Source organism: Hyaena hyaena, unplaced genomic scaffold (assembly GCF_003009895.1).
Source record: "Hyaena hyaena isolate Hyena2069 unplaced genomic scaffold, ASM300989v1 scaffold_151, whole genome shotgun sequence".
In the NCBI taxonomy this organism is placed as follows: Eukaryota; Metazoa; Chordata; class Mammalia; order Carnivora; family Hyaenidae; genus Hyaena; species Hyaena hyaena.
In genome coordinates, this window is record NW_024080783.1 from 663,697 (window position 1) to 687,958 (window position 24,262).

Below are 24,262 nucleotides of genomic sequence, written 5' to 3' on the forward strand. Positions count from 1 at the left end.
TGCGCTGACAGAGGAGCCCATTGTGGGGCTCACACTCAGGAACTGTGAGATCATGACCTGAGCCAAAGTCGCACGCTCAACCAACTGAGCCACCCAGGCATCCCCCACTTTTTTTCTTTTTAATGTCAGTTTATTTTTGAGAGAGAATGCACAAGCAGGGGATGGGCAGAGTGAGAGGGACAGAGGCTCCGAAGCAGACTTGGTGCTGACAGCTTCGGTGCCAACATCCCCAAGCCCGATGGGGGCTCGAACTCATGAACTACATGATTGAGCCGAAGTCGGACGCTCAACCAACTGAGCCACCCCAGCTCCAAAGCTTGTATTCCTAACTGCTAAGCTGTGCCTCCTCCCACTGGCTAAGGTTCCAGGGTTCACGTGTCAGTGGAGGCAGGTACGCTTTTCTCCCTAGAGAGACCAAGTGCACCTGCTTCATTTGGACGTGGCAGCATGATTCAGTGGACAGAGTGCAGGCTTTGGATCCAAAGCAGCCCAAGTCTCCACCCTCGTTGTGCCCTTCACTCAAGCTCTAAGGTTAGACAAGTCATCAAACCTTTTTCACCTCGGTTAGCTCTTCTGTCAACAGGGGTAATGATACCTACCTGGCAGGGCTGCTGTTTTGACTGGATGCATATAAAATGGTTGATAGTAAGTGCTCAGTGAATGTCAGCTGCCTTTATCCCTACTGCTCCTACCACACCAGGCACATCATAAAATCTGGCTTTTTAGGTTTTGATTTACTTCCTTTTCTACCTGTATGACTTGGCCGTTGCCTGCACCTTTTGTTTGCAATGAGTTAAGTCTACAGAAAGCTTATGCCAGTGATAGAACCAGCCTTTGAATTGTGTTTGGATATGGATCTGTTGGAAGCACTCTTTATTTTGAATAAGGAGAAAACTAGATCCAGAGAACCAGCTCTAATGATTTTTGCCTAACAGGAAAACCCAGAGCAGGCATGTAGGGGTGGCCTAATGGTCACAAGGCTCATTTGTCAGGTAGCTTACATCAGCAGATTTAATCTCCTGCACCAAAGAGTCTAGAGAGAAAGTGAACAAATTACAGTTACCTGTAACAAACATGTTTACAGGTGATTATAAAAAGCCTTTGTATTAACAGCTGAATAGCTCACAAAGCCTACTCAGAAAACATTTAAAAGAGGAAATATAATGAAACACTAGTATGATTTTTGAGAAATGATTATAGAAGTTACATAGAGGTCTAGAGTGCGGTGTCTGCCCCTTACAGCCTTGGTGAAAAGTCTTTGTCTCCCCCAGAGGAAGCAGAAGGCCCCTTTCTTTAGGCAGGCCATTCGTGTATTTATCCTGTTAGTAGCTATAAGGAAAACTCTTCCTCTGCCAAGGTTGAGTCGAGCCACTTGCAGTGAGAAAGCATCACTTTATATGGGCTACGTCCCCACAGAAGACCTCTTTCAGACCAACACAGAGACCTGAGACCCCCAGCTTCTATCTCTCTGCTTTTAGAGGCCTGACGCTGGAGCTGGTCTTCCCCCATAAGCAGTTTAAAAGGCAGCTTTACCAATTGCAATGACACCTTTCCACAATGAGTTCTTCCTTTTTGAGTATGTTACAAATACTCGTACTTTCTGTATTATCTTCAAGTGCATTAAGAAAAAAAGAAGAAGAAAAATTGCTTGTCAGTCAGGGTATTTCTTTTCCTGCCTTACAATGACAGTACCCAGAGACAAAGAGGACTTCAAATCAGGAAACGGCGTTGGATTGGCATCGTGAGGCGGGTCTGGGGAAAGGACATATCAGCACCTACTGCTCATTACCCTGCTACTGATCACAGTAGGACAGTGAGCAAGGTGGATAGATTGTGCTGTGCCATCAAGCCAATTTTTCAAAGGGAGAGTCAGTGAGATGTGATTAAAGCCCAGGTGCTGCGGAAGATACAAGGTGGTCTATTGGAGCTCCTCAGTCTTCCCAAAGCTGTCACCACAGGATCATAGAAATATCAAATCATAACAAACACCAGCTTTCCTTTTTTTTCCCACATTACATGTAGTAGAACAATGCAAATTAAGATAAAATTAAGACAAAGTATGATTTAAGTCTAAGGAATCCTGAGGGTCATGCAGATCTCTCAAACACAGTGTGTCCGGATCCAAACTCACGATTCAGTAAATATTTATGGGGTCTGTGCTACATTTTAGGCTGCGAATAAGGATGACCTGTTCTCGGCTCTCATTTTAGTGGGGTAGATGGTCAATAAAAACAGACCAACCAGGATACATGTGACAGAGAGGCTCACGTCTGGCTTTTAGCCTGTCCATTTTCTGACAAAAAGGACTTCGTTGAGTCTCCAGTTTTGTGAGTGCCCCTCCTGAAAGGAGTCCCTCTTGTCCCCACAATTGGGCATTACCTCTGTCTTTCCACTTTAGCAAGTTTCCATGCGTCTGCTAGTTGACTACCAACACCACTCCCTAATGCAAGATGTGGACAGGACAGCACTGGCCGGGTCAGTTCATGAGCAGTGAATGACTTGTCACATCCAGATCAGCAGTGTAAAGTAAGAGGTACAGGCCGTATCTCAGCTTTGGAAGCTGCTAGAGAGAACACTGTCCCTCAGCCGCTCAGTTCTGCATCAGAGGTGCCAGGGACCTGCCCCAGTGACTTCCTAATAATACACTCATCTTGCCAGATGTTGGTAAGTAACTTACCAAGTAAAAGGACGAGGACCCTCATTTTCCTTTGGGATGGGGCAGTTGAGCTTTCATTTGAGTGAAATGAGAGTCCCTTGTGGAGAACAGGTTCCTTTGTGTTTGCTGCCACTGTAGTTGGCCTGGAGTTGGTGATCAGCACATTTTGTGGAACGAGCTAAGGAGAAGCAGTGAAAGCGGATCTGCAGCCCACAGCTGCTTCACTCCCTGCCAGCCTGGGCCTGAGGCCACCCACTTCCTATTCAGGAATAGATTCACTGCACTTTGATTATTGGAGATCAAACTTCCTCCGAGAATTAAATCATCGAATAAAAATGTAAATGTCTTAAAAATGAGACGCAGTGCACATCAGTTGAAATTAGTGTTGCCTCCCAGGTTCCCTTAATGACATGAATCTCTAATGAGTCCTTGGGGAGCCAGTGGAATATAGCAAAAACAGACATTTTAAGCATTGATAATCAAGTAAGGGTGGCCAACAGGAAGAAGCTACTATATACACTGTATTACAGAAAAAGAAAATTAAAGCAAATTCACTTTCCAAAGCAGGATGCGCATGTGTGAAAGATACAGCACACGCTTCTTCCTCATCTTCCATAGCAGAAGTTTATAAGTACTGTCTGATACTTACAATCATTTTTAAAACAGCTGAGTAAAAATGCTAATAAAAAATAGGAAGATGAGTACCAGGAGGAACAGCCAAAATCTTTTAAAGTAATTTCCTATAAAAAGGGATTCAGGGATGTGCAGGGAATTAACTTTTTCATAGGACTTGTATGTTATTTACTTTTAAAACTGTATGTACAGTTGATCCTTGAACAACATGGGTTTGAGCTGCACAGGTCCACTCGTGTGTGCATTGTTTACCGTACAGTACTATACATGTATTTTCATCATTCGCATCTTCTTTAGCTCCCTGTATTGTAAGAATACAGTATATGACACATACACCACATAAAATAGGTGTTAATCGACTGTTTAGGTTATTGGTAAGGCTTCCAGTGAACAGTAGGCTATTAGTAAAATTTTTGGAGAGTCAAAACGTTCTATGTGGATTTTCGGCTATGTGGGGTTCAGTACCCCTAAACCTTGCGTTGGCCAACGGTCAACTATACATGTTCCTTTGATAAAAGTAAAGATAGTTTGTAACATTTGTAAAAAGAAGACCGCTTACTTTCAAAATCTAGAGCTTAGAAAGATTTCTTTCTTTCCCTTGCTTACATGGACTTTCTTCATTTGGTAACTTCTTTCTCTTAAAAGCCACAATCCATTTTATTGTGTTGGATGTCAGTTTTCTGTGAGAACACTGTTATTAAATAGTTGCTTCCTGTTACAAACATCTCCAAATCTTTCAAGACCAAAATGTTATATGAGTATAACCATTATGTTGTGATTTTGCCAACATCTTGTCTCTGTGACCTGTATTTTCCGTAGGTTAAAGCACAGGCTATTAGCTGAGTACTCCTGTCCCATTCTAAGAATGACTAATATCTCAAATAAAAATGAAAACAGCTGCCTTTCCATAACATTAGAGTTCCAAACAGCTGTTGCATGTACATTTTGACATTCTTTTTTTTTTCTTTTTTTCCAAATTGGGACAAAAATTAGTTTACTGAGTCTACTAATCTGGCTAAGCGTATCATCTAACTTCTGTGGAAAGGTGGAGAGGAGGTCACAGAAAAGCCTTTTGAGCTAGAATGTAGCCATCTCCAAAGATTCAAGCTTATTTAAAAATGAAAACCCTCTGAGGAGACCCCTGTGTGCCAAGAACATCAGGTCTGTAAGGGCCTGGTGGCGGCTGCCACACCACCGCCACCCTTGCCAGAGAGCCTGCATCTCGGCGGGCAGCCAGTGTTCCCTCTCTGGCTGGAGAGCCATGGAGCGCCACCCCCACTGTCTCCTGAAGGCCTGAATCCGTGCTGTCTCATCTTGTGCAGCCCTTGGAGGGTTTATTTCAGGGACTGCTGTTGTGGATCAGAAGGCTGTACTCCCTCTGTTGGCTTAAAGCTGGCCCTGCCACCACTAGCTGGGTAACCTTGGTCCGGTCATTCTCCCTTAGTTCCTTGCTTTATTTTGCGCTTCAGTAAAATAAAATCACCACTAGATCACAGGCTACTGGTTGGTAGTTTCAGCTGTGGGAGCTTAATTCCTAGGTTCAAGAAACATCTCCTTGGCTCTGCTCTTGTTCCTGTTACACTCTTTCTAGCTCTTTGGTGAGTTTCTGCACCTGTTTGAACTTCATTTTCCTCATCTATCAAAGAGAATAATACTATCTTCTTTATGGCATTGTTGTGAGAATTAAATAGAAATTCAGGTGAAACACCAAACACTTAGCTATTATTCTGTTACTCACTAAATGTTAGTCCTGCCCCCTCCCTTCAATTTCATTGTTATGAGACCCAGTCATACTGACCATTTTGTGATATAACACTTTGTTTTTTATGAGTATGACTGCTTTGAGTCATGATTCAACAGAGACCCTAGCCATTAAGGAACCCAGCTCAAATTTAGTCCATGTTACGTACGGCCCAGAATGTGTGCATCTGTCTGCCCAGCTGCTCATTTGAGCTTTTCCAAGGGTCTGAGGCCCCTTGTCAGAGCAGCAAAGCATCAGTGAGAACATAGGTATGCACATGTAAGAATGACCTAGCATTCCTCTGGAGCACACCGCATCTGGGGCTGGATATGCAGAAGGGTTAAAAGCTGGAGAAACTTTTGTCATAAATTTTCTCTTCAGCAGGACTTCCCAGGGAACATCTGACATTAGGAGAGAGGAAATGCTGATTGGCCTCAGAGTCAGCTGAAGGAGACAGGAGCTGCAGTGGAAGCTGCTGGATTTACTGTTATTAGCAAGGCAAATGGAAAGCCAGCAGGGCAGCCCAGCTCCCAGATAATAGATGTAACAAGAAGGAAAACTCCCAGGAAGGAAAATGGCTGGCAGCCACAGCTCCTCTACCTCCTCTGCTGCCATTTCTTTCCATTGCTTTTACCTTTTTGTTTTGTGTGTTTAGCACAAGGGGAAGCGGATTTTAACACCTTAGGTTGTAAGTCGCAACTGATTTAAAATAAAACAGGATCTATAATTCAGCTTCTTATTGGTTTGATAGATTCATAGTTGAACATGGTGAAATGTGTACAATTGTGTTAATATCGTATTACATAGTTGCCATTTATTGAGCACTTACCATGTGCCAGACTAAGTGCTTTACATGTGTTATTATCTCATTTAATCCATATAACAAATTCTTGCTTTAGAAATGATCATTGTTCCCAGTTTAGAGATAAAGAAACAATGCTCAGAGCACTTAGGTAATTTCCCTAGGTCTTAAAGCTTAGTGGAGCTGGGATTTAAACCGTGCCATTAAGGTCCTACCAGTCCAGTGGAAGTATTGAGGCAAGAGCCCAAATGGCTATTATGGGGCCGGACAGGGTACTGGCAATAAGAAAAGTGCTTACTGAGTCCTGAAACGTAGTGCTAGCTGGTACAGTGGTGGTTAGAAGGAAGATGGGCGGGCAGAGTGGAGCCGAGTTAGCAAGTGGAGATGATACCTGAAGGGCCTGATCCCCCAAAGCAGGGAGCAGGGCAGATGGGCAGTTGATCCCTGAGGCCGCAGGGACTGAGAGGGAATGGTGGCAGGTCCTGGCGGCAAGGACCAGGGAAACAGATGATGCCTAGCATCCAGGGATGGAAATACAAAGGGTCCAGTCACAAAGGCAGCAGGTGAGCAAAACTCCTGTTGTCAAAATTGTTAAAAATGCCTGTGAATGGCCAGCACACTATAAGTTTTCTCATTAAATCCAAGGCAGCGAGCTTTTTTTCCTAGGATGAGAACCAATGAAAACTAAAAATATATACCTTTAAACGCTAAAGTCAAACTTGGCACAGGAAGATGTTCACACTATAAGAGGAGCTACAAAACAGACCCCAACATCCCCCAATTAATTCAGTAAGTCATTCATCAGACATTTACCAAGCTCTGTAGTTGCAACGATGAATAAGTCTCCCACCTCCCATTCACCTTCTTGCGGTTCATTGAATCACCAAGAGTCATGGCAAGTGGGATTCTCCAAACTATTGAAATTGTTCTCTTAGTCATTCCTCACTCTCTCTTTTTCCTCATTTTTACAAAACAAGTACAGGCGAATTCAGATACATTAAATGTGTAACTTACAGAGAGATCCAGGCAGGTAGATGGCATCAGGAGCAGGCCCTGAGAGGCACACTGAGGACCTAGCAGGGTACTAAACCCAGGGCCGAGTTCTGGGCAGGACTGGGCCAGGGGCAAGGGCAGTTACCTGAATGAGACATTAAGGTCAAGATCAGATTTAAAGAAAGAAGTCTTGTTTGGGTTGGCCTGAAATTGCAGAAGGCCTCTTGCCTTAGAGCGTAGCCTGCAGGTGAGAGGAATGTTAGGTGGTGCGGCTTTCCCTGTTGTGCAGAAAGAAAGTGGGCCACTCTGGGACTCCGGCAGGGCCTGATGTTGTCATAGGGGTCAGTCAGAGAAAAACATATGCTAAGAGTTGCGGAGGCCAGATAAGACTTAGGGAATGACTGTGAAAGAAGAATGTGGTTTTGACAGACTGCAAGCAGGCAGTGCGGGTGAAGGGAGCCATGATACTATGTACTGAACAGGAAGGAGATCAGCTCAGCTGGCTCATAGAGGACATAGATGGGCAAGAAATTAGGATGGATAGAAGGCCTGGAGAGTAGGGTAAGGAAGTTGTGAAAGGATTTTAAGCACGGAAGTGTTAGCCTTAAGAGTTGGATTCCAGAGAGCCCCCTCTGACAGTCGGAGGAAGAATGGATGGCTGGAGGCCAGGACAGGAGTTGGGAAACCATTACTGAGGGCTGGATGATAAGCAAGGCAAGGGAGATGTGTTAAGTAGGTAAAGTCTCTGGAACTTGGGAGTTGACTTCATGTCAGCAACAAGGAGGAAGGCTGAGTAAGAAGTATTCCAGACTTGGGAGTGCCTCCTCGGTCACGGCTCTGAATCCTTAGAGGCCAGAATCAGTCTTCATGATCTCTGCATCTGTAGTGCATAGCCCGAGATTTGGCACACCGTAGGTTCGGTAAATGTTTGATGAACTGAGAGAATCTATTGGGAGACTCGCGGTGTCATCATTGGAAACCCACTTACAAGGAAAAGAGCCAGTTTGAGTAGAGAATGTTCATAAGTTTGTAGTTGATTATCCTGTATAGTTAGAACCACATAGGTGCTTGGAGTTCTCTTCATTCCTGCAAAGGCAGGCCTGAGCCACTTATTGTCAGTGGTACGTCCTCGGAGCGTTGGTGGATGTCCCTAAGAGGCCCTACAGCCTTTAGTCCCACCCAGCGTTAGAACCCCTTCCACCAGGGTCACTGGACCCCAGCTGTCACTCCTGGTGCCTCATGGAATCTGCTCAGTAGCCTGTCAAGAACATACAACTATTATCTCCACTTTCAGGGGAGGAGACTGAGGCTCAGAGAGAAGTGGTTTACCCAAGCCAGTCTCTGCCATAAGCAGAGACTTCTATATGAATAGAAGTTTTCAGATTCCACTGTATCGTAACAGAGTCTGATAATTGAAAACAGTTGGCCCTAAGCCTGCTCTCCATTGACTTCGGTTGGAGTCCCCACTTTTATATAGCTCAGAAAAGGCTACAGAGAAATGAAATCTCCTTTTTGTTTGTTTCTTTTGTTTTTGTCCTTAGGTGTTTGTGACTAAATTCACTAATTTTGCTGGCTGTCAAGGCTGTGTTAAGGAAAATGGGTTTGAACTGCTGTGGTTTTTGAGTACTGGACTGGATGTCAGATACCTTTGCCATCACGGGAAATTCTGTCACTCTGGATTTACTATCTGTTCCCCACAGCTGAATTCCTCAGCAGCGTGATTTAGCACCCTGGCTCCCCATCAACCAGTTTTGGCATTTATTTGAATGCATTACCCCACTGGTTTCCATAAACTATTTTACAATTGTTTAAAATAAATGACTGTTTATTTCCACAAAAACCATCTGTATTTCTTTACAGAGTAGCAGATAACTGTACGTAAAATTTGGTAATGTCACAGTGACTCAAGTTAAGAGAAACAGATTAGATTGAAAAACTGGATGCTAAGGGACAGTGTTAAAGGTTTCCATCCTCTCTAACAAGTGATATCTGGATTTAAAGGAGGGGAAAAAATGTTTCTCTTTTAAAAGTAATATCAGGCCTTCTTTCTCCAAAGGGAAGTGCATTCAGGCCAGCTGGATAGGAGCAGGATATGGACTGTGGGCATTCCCCTGCCCCTTCAGCACTCTCCCTGCCTGGGGTGGTGCGTAAGAGGCTCCTGTCCAATGGCTTCTGGCCTTTGCCAAGTTTTGGGTTGTCCATGCCTTACCTCTTCTTGTTCTGATGTTGAGTGGATTCCCGGGCCCGTGTGTTGTAGCTCAGAGAACACTGGTAGGACAGGTTGCTGTGGTGAGAGAAGAGAGGCCTGGCTGAGGGAACTGAGCTGGTGGGGAGGTGGGATTGACCCCTGACAGTGGTGGTCTTCCATTCTCCAGCCAGTGCCCAAAGCAGAACTGATCTACACCAGCCCCATCCATCCCCAGGAAACCCAACCAACCCCAACCCAGAGTTGGGGCTTTATTGTGATTCTTGAAGCAATGGGGACACATGGGTCAGTTGGAGATGGACCTTCAAGTCTGATTTGGAGGAAGGTAGTCAAGGCGGTAGCAAGCAGGCTGAGTTCCTACTTAGTCACCAAAATATACACTGAAATCCACCTTTTGCTGTGACTGTCCCAGGAAAGCAGAAATACTGAAATGTATACCTCAGCTTCAGTTTGCATACAGCTGGTGCAAGAGCCAGGCCCAGCCAGGGATCTGTTTAGCGTGTGTCACACAGAGCAGTCCAGAAGCAGTGGCACTTAAGCAGTTTGGACTTGTTGAGTAGGAGGGAGCGAGCACCAGAGATGTGAAGAAACAGGAAGATGACTTCAGACAGAGGGACTATGATGAGCAGAGCACAGGGGGTTGAAACGGCATGGTTTGGGGGATGTTTCTGGATTATTGTGTCATTAGGTGGGAGGTGAGAGGGAGAAGGAGAGGACATCAGTGTGGCCGACCTCTGGGGGTCCCTGCCTCTGCTGAAGAAGCATACCCCACTCCCCACCCAGTGAAGCCTGGGAAGCAGAAGCAGAAGCCCAGACTTGTGATCTGTGGAATCCTTGGGACGACTCTAAGAGGGAGATACTGTTATCCCTCTTTTAAAGGTGGAAAAGCAAGTCATAGAAAGTTTAAGTAACTTGCCCAGGGTCACACAGCCAGTAAGTGGTGGGGCTGGGAATTCGAACCCAAGCACTCTGGCTGATAATGGGGTCAGCAGGGGTTGTGGACACTCGTACACACACAATACTGAGTTTAGGGCAGGGATCAAATCCAGACCTTCCTATCCTCCCACACTGCAGGGATGGACTCCTATCACACTGCCTCTTGTCTCAAAGCCCGAGTGGAGGCATCAGGACTGTCCTAGAAGGAGGTTGAACAGGCCAGATAGAGACAGTAGGGAGTCACCCTTTGCTTTCCACAACGCATCTAGAATCCAGTAGGCAGACAGGGCAGGCATAGTTGTCTAGACTGTGGTGACAGAGAAGCACATGGGCAGTCTGATCCCTTGGTCTGCAGTCATGGCCTCTCTTTGTAAACAGCCTGGCCTCACGTATTCCAGTGCTTTTCACCTTGCCTGCCCAGCCCCTTTGGGCAGCTCTGGAAGGCTCTGTGCCCCAGTCCCCCACCCCGTGGCTTGACTCTGGACCATGGGAACCCCTGAAAAGGCTCTGTACCATTTTAATTCCTGGCCCCTCAGCTGCTTACATGTCTCTCCAGCAGCCACTGAGCCCCGCTAATGTGTGCGGAGCCAGAAATGGTGAGAAGAGGCCACAGTCCAAGGTGATCTAGCTGGAATCACCTCTAAGATTGTTTAACCTCATTTTTTTAGATTGGATTTTTAATGACAGAAGTGATACCAATGTATGTCAAAAATCCACACACAATAGAAATCCATAAAGTAAAAAAGCAAAAGCCTTTGTCTTTGCCACTACCCCATCCTACACACAAAGGTGATTCTGGTTAACTGAGTAACTGTGAGAACAATTTGGCTGATATCCTTCCAGATTGTGTGTGGGTGTGTGTATTTTCAACAACTATGCATTCACACACACATATCGATGCACTTATATATATATAGCTGGAGTTTTATTTTATTAATATGGGGCATGCTCTGTACATTATCTTTTTAAATTTAATAATGTATCATGGAAATCTTCCCATGTCTTACTAACTTAGTTTATTTTTTTCCTCAGGTACATTACATCCCAGTGTACTGATATACTGTAATTCATTTAATCATTTCCTGCCGGAGAATATTTAGACTGTGTGCAATTTTTGATTTTACAACAGTGCTGCAGTGAACATCTTTGAACATACATCATTGTGTACTTGGAATAATGCTCCTCAGGATAGATTCCTTTGTTGGGTCAAGAGTCAAGGTTATTCAATTTTAAACGCCACCTTGTTGAAGTCATTCTATTGAACAAAGATTATTGAGCACCTCCAGAGAGCCTGTTGCTGTGCTGGAGCTCTGGGAATAGAGTTGGTTTTATTAAAAAGCCCCTTCACCCTCATCTTCAAAGATTTGTAGGAGTGGGGGGCAAACAATGACAAATAGGCAGAAATGCTTCTAATCCAGCATGCTCGATACCTCAGGAGATGTAAGGCCCCAAGGAAGTTGCAATGAAAGCTCTCGATTCAGGCAGGGCTGCAGAGAGGAGGAGAGATGCCAAAAGGTGTGCCTCCCTACTCCCGGGAGCCCATCTGTGAGGCTGGGTGTTCAAGAAGAAATTCGTTCTAAAGAATTATGATGCTCCTGCATTTTCTCCTACACAAAGAAGGAAATCTCGGCTGTACGCCCTTTCCTTTCCTCCTCTTGGCACTTTCTGATTGATGATTGGAAATGATGGCAATACATAAACTATTTTTCTTTTTATTTTATGACCTGGTAATAGCAGTAACATATTTCCAGTAAATGTTTTCTATCGCAATAAAAAAGTTGTAACAAGACTAGAAATGGGTCTAGTTAAACCCTAAAGAAATCATACTTTCAGAACTGTGGATTGAGGCAGTAACTCTGTAAATCATTTAACTTAGAAAAAGGTCCCCTCCACCCCGAAAAATTCAGGGCAAGCAGCTGGTGTTCACTCTAAGTGCTCGTCGGATATATGCCTGCTGTGTGGGCTGGGGGGAGCCCCCAGTTTTGACCCCCTTAAGACCCAGCTACTCTCTCTCTTCCCACCTAGTTCTACCTCCCCCCCACCCCCCAACAGCTTTACTCCTTTCTGAGTCAATAAATCATCACGACCTTACAGCTCTTTTTTTCAATCCCCAAATCAAGAAGATTCTAGTATGCTCTTTCTGGAATACAGCGTGGTAGTATGGTTAAGAGCATGGGCTCCGGATTCTTGTCCTGGGCACACTGTGGGCACCTGGCTTAACCAGTCCACATGTTTTTTCCTCCTTGTAAAATGAGGGTGATAATGGGGCCTCCCTCATAGAGCTTTATGATTCAGAGGGCTAATGCATGTAAAGTGCTTTGTTAAGGGCCAGGAGTCCTCAGTGTCGCTCACTGTTGTATTAAAAAAGGGCAAATTGATAATTTTGTTAAATTTGCACAGCAGTACAACCACCAACATTTATTGAGTGCTGATTACGTCGCAGGCACTGTGTTACACAGTCTTCGCAGTTACTCCACAAAGGTTTAGGTCAGCTAATATGCCCAGTGTCACATGGCTTTAAAAGGCCAGTATTTTAATCATGGCCTTTCTGACTCCAAAACCATTGTCTAACCATCGCATGTCCACCTGCTAGGATTAAATACCCAGCAGGAGCAGAGATGGTAAAACTAGTCAAAACTCCTCAAAAGTAGTCTGTTTTACACAGTCCATGGCCTCCTTTGGCTAACAAAGATTCTGGAGCAGATAGTATTGAGAAACTACGCTCTAAGAACTCCACAAGTAGGCAAAAAGAGAGGCATTTCCTTTCCTAGTTGCAGGCAGAGCAGCCTGCTTCTCAGCTGGTCCTTGTTCAGGCCCTGTGATTCTTCAGAGAATGAAGGTCTGCTTTTTCTTGTTGTCTGGTGTCCTTAACATGCTCTAAAAATTAGGCCTTTCCAGCCTTTGTCTTTAATTTCTGATTCTAGCTGACACCTTCATTAATGGTCCAGTACAAGCTTTCTGTCAACTTGAAGACTACTGTGTAAAAGTGGTTTTGCTGTCCTATCAATAATGGTCATAATTTCCCCAATACTCTCATCAGCAGTGAATTGAGTCTTGCAGCAAAGAAATGGAAACCCCAGTGCAGTGGTTTTAAAGTGATTTGTCTTGTAGACGGCATCTTATTTCAGTAAAATCAGGTCAGTGCAGCACTGCTGGGTCAGATGTAAGTCTGATACAAATTACTTGGGGGAAATTGATCATTTGAACATTAGGTTATTTTTAACTACAGTAGCTTTTTAATATCTCTTTTTTTTCTTTATTTACATCTGTTTTAATAAACTTTAACCATCATCATCAGGCATATTAAATGTCTCCTCAATTTCAGCCAAGCCTGTGACTATAGGAAAGAGTACCCTCTACCCACCCCGCAGGAGCGACCTTCGCTGCACAGTTTAGGGGTTTGCCACAGTTATGGCCTTCTGTAAACACTTAAGCCCACTCCTCCTCATCTGCCGGCCGGCCCCCTTACTGGGGTTTGTTTATTGCACAGACTGGCCCCTTGACCAGTCTGTTCTTCATTGCTAATGAAAGTTAATGGGGGCAAAATTGCATTCCCAAACATTTGAACCTGAAGTGGCCAGGGCCGAACTTAGTTGATCTCTGGTGATCGGTTCAATTTAGTTACGATTTTTTGCCATTAGGCTGGGGCTGAATGATGGTGATTTGGTTGAGGCCAAATGTCTGAAGAAAATTGGCTCTCTGATAAGAGTGCTGTTATCAGAGGGGGCTCCCTTCTCATTTACATTTAGATGAGTATTGATTATTTATTTACTCAGAGAAGTGAGATTCGTTCCAATCTTATCTTTCTCGTCTCTGCTTGTCAGCAGAAAGAGAGATAGAGCTCCTGACATCAGGCCAAGATAACAGCACTTTGTAGTAAAGATAAAAGTTGGAATGGGCCTTTTTCTAGTCTTGACTGAAAGGATAAGTTTTAAAAATTAGAACTGATGGGTCATGCTTTCAAAACCTTTCCTGAAGGTTTTGCAGTTTAACTAGGCAGGAGAATTGGTTTATTGGAACAGCCTTGGTCTTTCTTCTTTTGTAATAGGAATTGTATTTAATTTGATTATATTCGGCTGTTTCACTGAGAGCAAATTGTGTATTGGCTCAGAAGAGGCTGAAGTGTGACCTTATTGTCATGTCAGCTTGTTCCTTTTTTATTATTTAAATTCCAAATTATCCGATCCGAGCCTCAGAGGGGGTATAAGCTACAGTGGCTATCACTTGAATATAATTCAGTGCTTACATTAAGATCAAGCAGAAGATGATTATAGTCTCCCCTGGAGGAAGAGTTATAAGTGATGGCACTGACACTAAATGCAGATATTTTAGAATAGCTGATGTTGGGTCTGGGCTCTGATCTTGACAGCATCAGCTTGTCAGTGGTGGCTTTGGCTCAGTGAGGAGCTCGGGATTCAGCCAGCCCCTGCCACAGAGCAGGTGAGGTTTGCACAGTGTGCCTCGAATGGGCCTCCCTGCCACCAGACTCCTCCAACCCGTTACCCCCAGTATCGCCAAAAGAATCTTACCACAGTGTAAAGCTGATTATGTCACTTCCCTGCTCTGGTAGCATCTGTTGCTTATAACAGAGAATCCAAACCTTGACCAACAGTCTGGGCCAAGCATGCCAACCCGCTTACATACCTCATACCCCAGCACAAAGCCTGGGCCTCTTCCACACTGAGTTTCCCTCAGACCATGTGGGCTCCTGAGTACCTCCTTGCTTTTGGACATGGTATTCCGTCTGTAGAAATGCAGTCTCCTCTAGTTCACCTGGCTCTGAGTCCTCCTGTAAGACTCTGCTCAGATGTTTCCATCTTGGGGAAGAGGAAGTTCATGGTTTCCCTCTTCTCTGCTGTTGAGGAGCACAGATGGGCTCTTGGGATAATAGCTGCTCCTATGTCTTGCCATGTCCCCCAGCCAGCTTGAAGGCAAGAACCACTAATTATTCACCTCTGTGGCTGGGACATTGTTGACGCTCAGAATATGTCTGTTATATGGACGTGTGGATTGCGTCGTAACATCGCCTGTCCTTTGATATCTGTGCTGACATGCTTGCCTTGGTGACCCTTATTCATCATTTGTAGACTATTTTTATAGAACCTAAGCCTGGGGAACCTTAGGAATCCTGGCTGCCGAATAAGTTTCTAATCTTGAAGCTTAAAAGCAAGCTATTTAAACAGATACGTGCCCTCTCCCACCCTGCATCCCTGACTTGGACAAACATGAGAAAAAAATATAACATCTGCTTTGACGCCAGCATTCCCCACCACCGTGTATCTCCCCTTAATGGTGCTGTTAGGCTGTTAGGACCCTTGGCCTAGGGCTTCTACTTTCACCTCACCGCAGCGGTCTCTTTTCCAGCCTGTGCTAGCAGGAACAGCCGCCAGCACTGAGCACTGTGCTGAGGAGTCCAGGATTGTCTCGTCTAATCCTCGCAGCAGCCTTCTGAGGGAAATTCTGTTGTCCTCATTCTACAGATGAGAAAATATAGAGTTCAGGTAACTTCCCCAGGATGCATATCTGGCTGTGTTACTCCACGCACCTGGAGTTTTCTGCTCAGAACCCAGAGTTCCCTTTTACTGACTCATATGTCAGCCTTTTCTGGCTACAAGAAGCTCTTTCAGATTAAAGCAGCTCTTTAAGCTGGTGAATGGGAAATAACTGACATGAGGGCACATCCATGGAAGTATTCTGCCTTCAACTTCCTCATTTTTCTCCAGACGGGTTTCTTCAGACCCTCACACTTGTTCTGATGCTCAGCAGTGATAACAATAGGTGCATTCATTTATCTCTCACTTGAATCCAAAGAGCATTCGGATTATATACATCCTTATAGTAGGATAAAGATACATGTATTGAACAACTACATAAAAGGAAAAGGAAAATAAAAATCCAGAGGGTTAATTGTCCCAGAAATGAGTGCCCAGTCAGCACACTTGGGTCACATGTTTAACGCCGAGCTTCCTAACAGGCAAAGGAGAAAGGGAAGCTATCAGTTAGTTACAAGATTCATGTTAAACTGTCTAAAGATACAAAAAAGCAAGCCAGTTGCTCCAAGAAAGTGCAGCTTTTCCTGAAAGGTCTGAAGGAAGTTTCTCTGCAACATCTTTAGAAATAAGATGCAGACGGGGCGCCTGGGTGGCTTAGTCGGTTAAGCGTCCGACTTTCGCTTAGGTCATGATCTCGCGGTTCGTGGGTTCGAGCCCCGCGTCGGGCTCTGTGCTGACTGCCAGCTTGGAGCCTGGAGCCTGTTTCAGTCTGTGACTCCCTCTCTCTCTGACCCTCCCCTGCTCACGCTCTCTCTCTCTCTCTCCTAGAAATAAATAAAAAACATTAAAAAAAAAAAAATAAGATGCAGAATGCTTGAGACGATGGTCTCATTCCTGGGGCTTCTGCACTTGCTTCCCATTGCATTTCAGTTCTCAGCTGGCTCTCAGCATTGAGGAATTGTATGCTAAAACCTTTTATGTTTCAGCCAACGATTGAAGGGATAGAGGAAGCTGGACTGACCATGTGTGTATCCACCATCCAACAGATACTGTAATTTTCTTGGAAACTTATGTGCTGAGATGTTTGCCTCAGGTTTACAAAATCCCATAAAAATCCTGCCTGGGTATTATAACTTGGAACCCTCTCAAAGTGCCCAGAGCAGTATTTTGTTCCTAGACTATCCGGTGACATGGTGTTACTGCAATAAATACATCTTTGGAGGGGCGCCTGGGTGGCTCAGTCAATTACGCGTCCGACTTCAGCTCAGGTCATGATCTCGCAGCCCGTGAGTTCGAGCTCTGCATCGGGCTCTGTGCTGACAGCTTGGAACCTGGAGCCTCCTTCAGATTCTGTGTCCCCCTCTGTCTCTCTGCCCCTCACCCACTCATGCTCTGTCTCTCTCTGTCTTTCAAAAATGAATGTTAAAAAATTTTTTTTAATAAAATAAATACATCATTGGAATGCCCGAGCATTCCTTGTCACTGCATAGTGACTGCTTTGCGGAATCTTCCTTTTATGTCCACATCCACTGTGAGGTAGAGGGCATGTGGCTTCATGTGCAGCTATGACATTTTAAAGCCTCTTTCGAAAGGTGGATGTTGCCTGGAGAGCTATGTCCTATTCAGTGTGAAAGAGACTTTTATATTTTATAAAATCATTTCCTTAGCAAAAATATATTATTAGAAACTGACCTCACAGCTTGTCTTTTTAAAATGGTTTTGGCTGCTGTTTTTTCTTTTTTCCTACATCAGCTGCCTGAAAATTAAGCATTTGATAGAAACTATAAGTTGATAGATCTAGCAGGTCTGGGTTGTCATAATCTTGACTACCATCACCAGACTTTTATTAAGAACTTGTTATGAGGGAGGTGATGTGGTTCGTACATACTGCCGATTGCAGGCTAGGGCAGCCCTGGCTACGAATCCTAATCCCACCACTTCCTTTGGGTCCTCGAGCCAGTTATTTAGCCCTTGTAAGCCCCAGTTTCTTCCCCTGTAAAACAGAATTCATATTCTTTACATCCTAGGGTGACAAATCAGATGATCTGTATAAAAGGCCTGGTAGAGTACCTGGCACATAGTAGGCCCTGTTTATGTTATGGTCTCTTAGTTTTGTGATAGTCCTGTGATGAGGATGTAGATGACAATTGACACTAAATAGTATCAGACCCTGCTCTGCCTTACAACTATTAACTCATTAAATCCTCAGATGGGCCCAGGAGGTATTATTATCTTCCCATTCTACAGATGAAGAAACAGAGAGGTTGAATTGCCCCAGAGTCCTACAGCTAAGCTGCTCAGCCAGGACTAGACCAAGACAATCTGACCCCAAGTCCATGCCCTTAACCAGCAGCTTATGTTGCTTCTCAGATATACCCTGCCTCTTGTTACATGTACGCTTGAAGTTATCAGTCTGGCCTTTTCAGGGGAAAATGTATATGACAGTCTTTCCATGTGAGAGGTCTTCTCCACTGTTTGGGCAAGAATTAGGAGAGAAGTTGATATTTGTAAGAGGCAGTTTTCCATTTGGGTTTTGATCTCAAGTCTCCTCTAGAGTTTAACCGCCCTGTCTTCCCTAAAGTCAAGACCCATCAGTCTTGCTAAGTTCATAAATGCGTTTCCAGGTTGGTCTTTAGCTTTTATGGAAGAGCAGAGGGCGTACCCAGGGCAGAAGATGATACTCAGAATTTCAGTTAATGACAAAACTGAGTACACATAGGTATATTCTTAAGGAAAGATAGAGGGAGAGAGTCTTCCTGGATGGATGGAAAAAATAAAGTGATCCTGCCTTCATAAGAACCCAGGACACAGCCACTGGACAGGATATTTAGTATGTATGGATTTCATTAAAATAAATTATTTCAGATCATTTTCATTTTGAATTTATAGAAAACCACAAGTTAAGTGATTCAGAACCCAAATGAAACTACAAATCTACAAAAATCTATACTTACGGTATAAACTATGGCCTCTTTATAGTTAGCCAGTAATTTATAGTTTGCTAGAGGAAGAAAGGTTCAAAACCCACAAGCTTTAGAGTTTAGGACCCTTGGGTTTTATTTCCCCTGTCGTACTTCCTACCTTTGTGATCTTGGGCAAGTTACTTCACCTTGCCAACCTTCGGGGTCCCAGTCTGTCAAATGGGGATAATATTTGCCTCTTAGAGTTGGCTGTGAGCATACACTAAGGTAACATGTGTAGAGTGCTTGGCATGTAATGGCCATTCAGTGAGAACCATCATCATATTAAAGTTCAAGGAGAAAGTTCTAAAGCTACTTTCACAAAACAAACTATTTTAATAGAAACATCTGCAAGACCTAAGAAACAAGAGAGTACATTTGAATGACGGCAGTTATGACTTTGGGAGTGGTGCAGGGGCTCGTGTTTAGGGACAAGGAACCTTTCCTAGTTCCCCCTGCTCACCCCTTGGTTTCCCTCATCATGTTTCCCAGACAGCTGCAGAGACTGAAGGGAAAAGAGTGCAAAGGAGACCAGCCTGAAATAACCCTGATGGAGCCAGGCCTGGGCTTCCAGCGATCGGGAAGGGGGTGGCTCGTTTACAGTCCACCTGTCAGCATACAGCTCCAAAAGCCCAATCCCCTGTATACTGCGCTCAGAGTCAGACTAAGCAAGCCTCAGTTACAGGGTTACTTAGGGAAAAAATAGCAGTCTATGTAAATGGACAAATGTCTGGTTTGATTAAATTACCATGTGTGAAATGCCATATGTGTGGTGATTATGGCATCCTCAGAAAAATGGTGTAGTAAGAAATCAGAAGACTTGAAAGTATATGTGATGTATGTTAAATTATAAAAGTAGCCTTTATTTATCATAGGAAATAAGACAAATACAGAAAAACACTAAGGAAAAATAAAAACTCATCATCCCACTATCCAGTACAAGCACTATTCACATTTTTTTAAATTTTCTCTTTTCTAGTTTTTTTACTATTCACATTTTTTAATGTTTATTTATTTTTGAGAGAGACAGAGATAGAGCATGAGGGGGGAGGGGCAGAGAGAGAGAGGGATACATCCAATCTGAAGCAGGCTCCAAGCTGTCAGCATAGACCTCGAACCTCGAGATCATGACCTGAGCCAATAACTGACTGAGCCACCCAGGTGCCCCAGCACTATTCACATTTTGGAAATAACTTTGCAGTCTTTTTGCCCCTTGTGACTTTACATATATTTTTTCACAATTGCAGCCATCCAGCATACATTGTGTTCTAATTTGCCGTTTTTGTAAAATAGCATTTTGTAAAATAGCATGTTATAAACATGTTTTATAAAATTAAGTATTTTTGTAATATCACTTTTAATACCTTTACGGTATTTCACAGTATTTGGTTTAATCATCCCCTGTTGTTACGTCTAGGGTGTTCCCAAATTTGGGCTGTCATAAAAAAATGAATTGTTATAGCTTGACTTTGTACCTGATTTCACTGTAAATTCATAGAGGTGGATGTGTTGCTGGGAGGTACTGGAGATGGGGCAGCCCAAGATGGTGTAACAGGCCAGTGCCTTAGAAAGCAGCTGCCTAGGTTCAGCAGTGACTCCTTCCCCTCTAATGGGCTGAAGAGGCCCATAGCTACGAAAGGTAGATGTTCAGGAGGGGAGAGGAGAGGGTGGGTAGGAATCTTCTCACCAACTAACTTTTCTGAAAGTTCAGCTGGGCACGATTTTCCTGTGATCACTTCCACCAGTGACTGTGGAGGCATCAGGAATCATCAAGAAACATGCCTGGTACTTGACAAATGTCACTGGTAGGTGACAGATACTGGAGACTAGGAATTACCTGTATTTCCATACCTTTATTTGCTAAATCTTTTTTAAATGAAAATCTGACTGGTGTATAATGTTGAAAAGCAGTACCCTCTTGACCTGAATATAGCATCTTAGACTTTGTAGGAATCATGCAGGCTTCTGAGCATGCATTTGCATAAACGGTTGTATAAACGTTGTGAGCATTATTTACTTAGTAAAAGTTTAAGAGCTATGTGTAGTGTAAAAAAGACTGAAGGTGTGTAATCATTCTGAGAATTGCTAATGAAATACCAATTAGAGAAAAGAGGGACTGTACCATGAAACTACAGTGCTCTCGATGAACACAGAACATTGGGGAGGAAAATTACGTGGAGGAGGTGAGTGAAATGCCCTGACTGCTGAGGGAGAGGCACTGGATGTGAATAACAACAAGTTGACAACAGCTGAAGAACATATCTAAAAATACGTGTTCTGCCTGGGAGCCCTGGAAGGCCTCTGATGCTCTCCTCAGATCTCCCACACCTCTCCTCTGTCTGACCAAACATGCCTTTCAGAGTCAAAATAATAAGACAGTTTCTTACAGCTCTAATCTTTTCAATAACCATTAACAACAGGAGTAGTCTTTTGAATCTGATCATTGGACCCGTTAGGTTTATCTGAGGACAAGATTGTCATTTGGCTTGACAAAGAAATACATGAATAAATGTATAAAATGTCCCAGTGTTTTTATTAGGATCTGCCAGAGCCCCCTATGTGACATAGGCTGGCTAGTATTCCTGGTTTTCCGTATTATTGAACCTGTGTCTTTGTATTTTCATGAATGTTTCAACAAAAACATGAATCAGCAGCTACTGTCTTTGTATCACTGTAACCCTGAAATCAGAGATTTTTTTTTTAACCTCACCTGCTTTTTAAATTTTTTTGAATTTTTGGGCTGTCATCATGTTAGAATTCTACTCATACTATATCCCTGCTTACAACTGATTATGCATTATTATATAATGATTATTAATAAGTACTTCTGTAGGAGTGCTTCCTATGAGGCAGGTGCATTACTAAGTATTCTTCCTGTATCATCTGTAATCCTCACAATAATCTTTCGGGTATAAGCATTCCCCCGTTACGTATTAGGAAACAGAAGCTCCACCAGCGTAGGTTACCTGCCTCCTGAGAAACCAGGTAACCCTGTTGTGATTCCAGGTCGGTCTGACTCAAAAGCCATCCACCTCTTACCTCTATTGGGGGAGCTGAGCAAAAACAGAGCTGATAATAGAACAGACAAGTATGTGAAACCTTATGGGGAAAAAACCCCAGACTCTTCCTTCTTGGATAGCTAAGCCCTCAGACAGACTTCAGCATTTTCCTAATGCTTTTCAGCTTTTTGCCAGTATGTGGTATTTTTTTTTTCAATGTTAATTTCACTGTTTCAGACTTCCTCCCCTCCTCCTGCCCCTTTGATCTTCCAGGCCCTCAGTACCGCCTGGAGAAGCAGAGCGAGCCTAATGTCGCCGTGGACCTGGAGAGCACTTTGGAGAGTCAGAGCGCATGGGAGTTCTGCCTGGTCCGCGAGAACAGTATGTTGGCCTCCTCGCTCCATGCCCGCTTTGTCCATTGCAAACATGCTTAGGAGCCCAGTGTCTGGGAACACTCACTGGCCTGGCTTCCCTCGGCAGCTTTAAAATGACTTTGTTTTCCAAGGCGCATCTCAGCCTCCGTGCCAAAAGTGTGTCCCAAAGTGAAATGATTGATTTTATGCATTTGGGTAAAAAGTCTGCATCCTGTTTAGCATTCTGTGATTAATATTTTTCTGTTAAACTATATCTTCCTAAGTTAGGAGCAGCCCTGGAAACTGCTTTATTTAGAAATAAATATGAGGCCTTTTCTGAGGAAAGACTATTTTATATATAAAACAACTGGGCCCTGTCGGTATCACTGTTCAGACTTCCAGTTTTAGAGAATTCTGTTTGCGTACTTCTTACCAGGAGGCAATGTAGTGGTCCCCAGAACTGTGCTGTAAACCCTTTTAAAACTTAAGTTAATTTCTTTCATTTTTTTTCTCTAGTTTCCAAGTTGTGAATCTTTGGCATCACCTCCTCTATACTCCCAGTGACTTAAGGGACAGGTGACATGAAAACTGAGATTATGGCAGCCAGTTCTCCACGGTCATTCCTGCTTTGGGGCATTTACAGAGCCTGTTTCTTCTGTCAGGAACACATTTTCCCCCACTCCAGTTAACTGTTTGTCACCCTATGTCTCCGTTCAAGTGTCGCATCTTCAAAAAGGCCACCTGGTGATCTCCCTGTCCCCCATCACATAAACCGAGTCCGTTCCTCATTTGGGTGCCCTGTTAGGTTCTGTTGCAGAACATACTACTTTTGCTTCATCATATATATATTTCTGTTTATATATTTTTCTCCATGATTGATTGTCTTCCCCCACTAGATTGGCAAGTCTGTGAGCACGTCCTTGACTCATACCAGGTTGTTCCTCAGTATTTCAGCAAGTATTTGTTCATCATCCACTATAGGCCAATACTGTAGGAACTTAGTAAACAAAGAAAGAAAGAATGAATGAATGAATGAATGTCAGTTTTTGGTCATGTCACCAGCCCTCTAAGCAAGACCAGCCTGCTACTCATTGACCAGGGGCCATGGCAGAGGCATGCACAGAGTGGTGAAACGTGATCTTGCACTTAGCAACAAATTCTCAAAGGTAGAAGGTTGGTATCCCTACGGTCTGCAGCCAGTTATACATATCTTATATAAATATACAAAGAAATAAAAATTAGATCCCCAGTTGCTCCAAAAATTCAAGTAAATTTAACAAAAAATCTTTATCCCTATCAGTAATCTAAGATGGAAACATTTTAAAGCAACAGTATAACTCTTTTCATCAATTAAATAAGCCATGTATTTCAGAAAGAGTCCTTATTGCTGGGGAGAAATCGGCATATTCAAATACCAGTGACTAGGGTAAGTTAATATAACTGAAAGTATCAAGAGACCTAAAAATGTTTTCCCCAGCATTTCTTTCTTTCTTTTTTTTTTTTTTGCCTTTTTAATTTTTTGAGGTTTATTTATTTTTGAGAGCATAAGCAGGGGAGGGGCAGAAAGAGAGAGAGAGACACAGAATCTAAAGCAGGCTCTTGGCTCTGAGCTGTGAGCACAGGGCCTAACACGGGGCCCAAACTCATGAACTGAAGTCGGATGCTCAACCAACTGAGCTACCCAAGTGCCCCTCCCTGGCATTTCTGCTTTGGGAAATCTATCTTAAGGAGAAAAAATCTAAAATGCAAAAAATATTTATGTGTAATGATAGTTGTTAGATATCTATGATGTCTAACACTAGAAGAGTAATCAGGTAAATTAAGGTATATCTCTATATTCGAAAATTGTGCAGGGCATCACCTTTTGGTAAAGGCAAACTAAGTAATTTGAACAAATTCTCCCACTGAAGGTAACTTAAAAAGCTGATTTTTTTAAGCTGATTAAAGTACATAAATCATCACCCTGAAGTCATCAGAAAGCACAAGAAATAAAATAATGTTCTATATCTGGAAGAAGATTGAACCAAAAGAAAGGAGATCAATACCTAGGAACAATTTTGTCCTGACATCATCTGAATTTGAGGACTACAATATTTAAAGAAAATTTTACAACCTTCAAATTCATATGTTACAAAAGAAGAAAGGCCAAAAAGTAATAAGCTAAGCATTTAGCTCAAGAAATTAGAAAAGAAACCAAATAAAGAAACATAAAGAGAATAAAAGGAAAGAAGCAATAAAGAGGAGAAATTAATGAAATAGAATATTTAGGGACATCAAAACCAAAGTTCTTAGAAAACACTAATAAATTACTAAACCTCTGGTAAAATGGATCAAAGACAAGAGAAATAACAGAAACAAATAGTAATAAAAATAAAAAAGAGGTATACTTTTATTATCTGTTTAAAAACTACAGACCCTGCAGCTATTAAATAATAAATTATTTTGAAAAACCTCCATACCAAAAATTGTGAAAATGTAGATGAAAAGGACA

The 24,262-nt window shown here is 43.1% G+C and overlaps 1 protein-coding gene across 8 annotated transcripts in view; it reads left to right on the top strand.

Moving 5' to 3' along the window:
* Positions 1–24,262, top strand: part of MAPKAP1 (MAPK associated protein 1) — a 239,596-nt gene that overhangs the window by 155,075 nt on the left and 60,259 nt on the right. For 6 of the 8 annotated variants that reach the window (XM_039239021.1, XM_039239019.1, XM_039239025.1 and 3 more), the window contains one exon: positions 21,692–21,799. The exons of 1 other annotated variant lie outside the window; for it this stretch is intronic. In XM_039239021.1, the coding sequence (XP_039094952.1) occupies positions 21,692–21,799 (108 nt within the window). Of the gene's footprint in view, positions 1–21,691; positions 21,853–24,262 lie in introns of those variants that run through there. One more of the 8 variants, XM_039239026.1, reaches the window with a different exon arrangement.